The sequence below is a fragment of the Eupeodes corollae genome, chromosome 2 (genome assembly GCF_945859685.1).
Source record: "Eupeodes corollae chromosome 2, idEupCoro1.1, whole genome shotgun sequence".
Taxonomy (NCBI): domain Eukaryota; kingdom Metazoa; phylum Arthropoda; class Insecta; order Diptera; family Syrphidae; genus Eupeodes; species Eupeodes corollae.
In genome coordinates, this window is record NC_079148.1 from 17,895,593 (window position 1) to 17,899,017 (window position 3,425).

Consider the following 3,425-nt stretch of genomic DNA (forward strand, 5'->3'; position numbering starts at 1 on the left):
AACAGCCGGATCAGCGGAGGAAAAAAACTTCATATTTCCAAAGGTCTTCGTAATCATTTCAAAACCTCAAAAAAAGCTTCTAATACCTAGTTTAAAAATAAGATGTTAATATAATGCTTTAGGAGTCATATAATATCTAAGAACATGTTCAAGCTGTACGTTTCTTTAAATTTCAACCTTAATTAACAAGAGTCTTCACATTCAAAAACATGTATCATTTGCTTTTGTTGCATTTTCAAAAACAATAACCTCAAAAAACTGAACGTATCGAAAAATGCAATTGAATTAATTAATTTGTTGTTCTTTTTATTTATTTGTTTGTAATATTTTGAAAAAAAAACACTTAACTAAATTTCTTAGAAATAACAATTCTTTGGAAAATTTGGAAGAACTTATTTATGTTTTGGTGTCTACTTACTATTTTTAGTTTATTATTTACAATGTCTTTTTTTTTTCTAACTCACACATATTTTTGTTTTTATTGTCAATTTTTATCACCGTTAGAATAAATTATTGTTGTCATTCACCAAGGTCGCCAAACAACACTGGCATTTCTCTTCTGCCCAATTGCCAATTTTTGACGCTTTCTCTCGAATATCTGATTTCGTATTTTATTTAAAATATCCTTTTTAACTTGTTTTGTTGTTGTTGTTACTGTTGATGTTGTTGATACTGTCATTGTTGTAGTTGTTGTTGTTGCTGCTACAATATTGCTATCTGCAAGTACTATCTCCTGTTGATGACCTTCTGCGTTATTATTCACTCTGTCACAAAACTCCTGTTCTGATGATCGGCTGCTTGTAATGTCTTCACTTTGTATTTCCATTCTTGAACTTCCACAATCATCCTCCGAAATTTTTTTCCTCCGATCAAAAGATTTCTGAAATAATTAAATTTATCAAATTTAGATACAGTTCGATCTGAAAAATCACCAATTAAACCTACGGCTTTCGATTGTTCGGCTAAGAGTTTACACAAGTGCAAAATCTGATCTGCTGTTATCCTTCGCTCCACCATCGTCGCCGAAGAAGGGTTACATTTTATCCTTTCACCACCATACGTATCCCTATCCATAGTCACTGTGTGTTTAAACATATTTTCCGTGTGTGATTCCCGCAATTAACTCTGTTTTCGAAAAAGTAATTTAACTCAATCCTCTCCGATCCGATCACTGATCCACCAACTGACAGACTGATTTGGCCACCACAAGTGATTCCTTCCTTATACGTCCTCAAATTTTACAATTTCCAAATCCAAAAACAAATCAGATTTCCCGCTCGAAATTACACCCTTTCCAATTCTTCCACATATAGCCGCCCATAGCCTTTATGGATAAAGATGATTCGGATGATGGTTTCATGAATTCAGTTTTCATAATCTTTTTTTAGGCCTTCACATCAAGTGCGTTGCGTTTCGAAAATAAGGAAAATTCGATGGAACTCAAAAAACAAAAATTCACTGCCAACTGATGTTTTACTCACATATGAATGCAAAGTTGTATCTCTATCTCTATATCTGTATCTCCTCCGAATTTCGAATCGTTCAAAAAGTATCTATAAATATCCAATGTAGTATCTACAGTACAGTGGCATGCCTATGGCTGGTCGCTGCTGATGCTGGTGTGACTATAGTGCCGCCTGCTCGTTTATATGTCAAAAACACACTCCTCAACCTCAGTGCTCAGTCAGCAATGCATTCACACTACGTCTACACAGGGCTCTTCCAAAAAAACAAAAACAAGAAATATCTTTACACTGGCTGCCCTAAAAATAGACCATGGGAAGCCACTTTGCGCTCTCTTGTTGTGTTCTCAAAAATAAATTAAAATAAAACACGATTGTTTGTATATTGAACAAAAATTTTATTAAAATTGAAAAATGAAAAACCAAATACCTAACCTACCAATTCTGATGATGATGCTGATGCTGAAGCTGATGCTGTGATGATGAGCATCAGCGGGTTTGAAGAAAAGATACAGATATTTTATTTATCAGCATCGGGAGATAATTATTTTTGTGTTTTCTTGTGTTTTGTATTTTGTTTTTAGAACTATCAGTATTTTTGAATTCTGAACACATGTTGCGCATTTCTCTGGACTATTTTCGAAGTCTTAATATAAACAAACAGACCATTATCATCGTTCTACGCACTTAAGGACTCATCCTATAAATAAATCGATTGTGTGTGCGTATGTTTTTTTTGTTTTCTTTTTGTTATGATAAGAAGGTCGTTAAGACTAAACTATATTAAAGGGTTTTCTTTTTTTGTTGTTGTTGGTTTGGGTGATAACGATTGGTCGAGTCGTCAACGTTATTTTTAATTTGGGCAATCATAGTTATTGGAATATTGGTTTTTATTGATTTTATGAGGAAGCAAATTTTTTAATTAATTTTGGATATCATATAAAAGTGGATACATACATACACGAATTCTTCCACCATGTTGCTTGGAATTCGTGTTTTATGCACGTAAAACAAAGTTTTTGATGTTAATTTAGAATTGAGAAATATTAAAGAAAATGACAGCTTAACATTTATCGGTGTAATATAAGAAAGTGGGATACTAGTGAAATAGGTAAGGTTCATGAAAAATAAAGAAATATGTAAATAATAAATCAAACAAAAAGTTAGAGGGCCATAAAATACAAACCTTTCGAAGAGTTGGAAAGGGAAGATTCTTGTAGTTATTTAAAAATATTATCATTGGAAACGGATCAAAATACTGTTTTTCAGAGCTGGTAACAAAAACTTTACTCAATGTAAATGTGTTAAGAGGCTGAAAAGGGAAATAAGTTTCATTACGTAAAACAGTGCGTACTTTCTTTAAAAACCAAAACGATTTTGTATTTTTCTAAGCCTGTTTGTAATATTTGAAAATACCAACCATAATTTTGTTATGCACTGTTTTGAACATATACTATGCAAAATTGCAAAGCAATTTATTCATACAGAATTTTTGATATATCTATTTTTCATTATTTCGACCAAAATCCGCTCTAATTTTGATATTTATGAATTAAAATGTATTAAAGGATTCCTTAAGTCTAAATACATTAAATAACTGATTGTTAAATGTTTGGTCTATATGGGAAAAACGTAGTAGAAAAGTTTTTGTTTCGTTACAATAGAAAAATTTTAAAGTACTTCTTCACCAATCTCTCAGTTTTCATTGCTCTTCAAGGCCCTCTTTGTACTAACGATGGTATGTTTTTTTTATTTTGAAAAAGGATTCCAAGCATTTTTTTGTTCTTGAATTATTCAAAATTTTAAAATGTTGTATTAAAAGTCTTTCAAAACTGATTTCTTTTTTAATAAATAAATAAATAAATTTAAGCTATCATGTTAGCTTTGCATAACCTTAACAAGCAATTTTATGAAAAGAGGCTGGGATGCGACCCAGACTGATAACTTCCTATACCGTCTGGC

The 3,425-nt window shown here is 31.6% G+C and overlaps 1 protein-coding gene across 2 annotated transcripts; it reads right to left on the reverse strand.

The window, feature by feature from the left end:
* Positions 1-280: 280 nt before the first annotated feature.
* Positions 281-1,755, reverse strand: LOC129946513 (uncharacterized). 2 transcript variants are annotated; one of them, XM_056056727.1, is made up of 3 exons: positions 1,482-1,755; positions 946-1,390; positions 281-880 (listed from the first exon to the last, which is right to left on the reverse strand). In XM_056056727.1, the coding sequence occupies exons 2-3, from the start codon at positions 1,093-1,095 to the stop codon at positions 524-526; spliced, it is 507 nt and encodes a 168-aa protein (XP_055912702.1). In that variant the 5' UTR covers positions 1,096-1,390; positions 1,482-1,755; the 3' UTR covers positions 281-523. The 2 variants fall into 2 exon arrangements, with proteins under 2 accessions (XP_055912702.1, XP_055912701.1); XM_056056726.1 differs by having other exon boundaries at positions 946-1,755.
* Between the last annotated feature and the right edge of the window lie 1,670 nt (positions 1,756-3,425).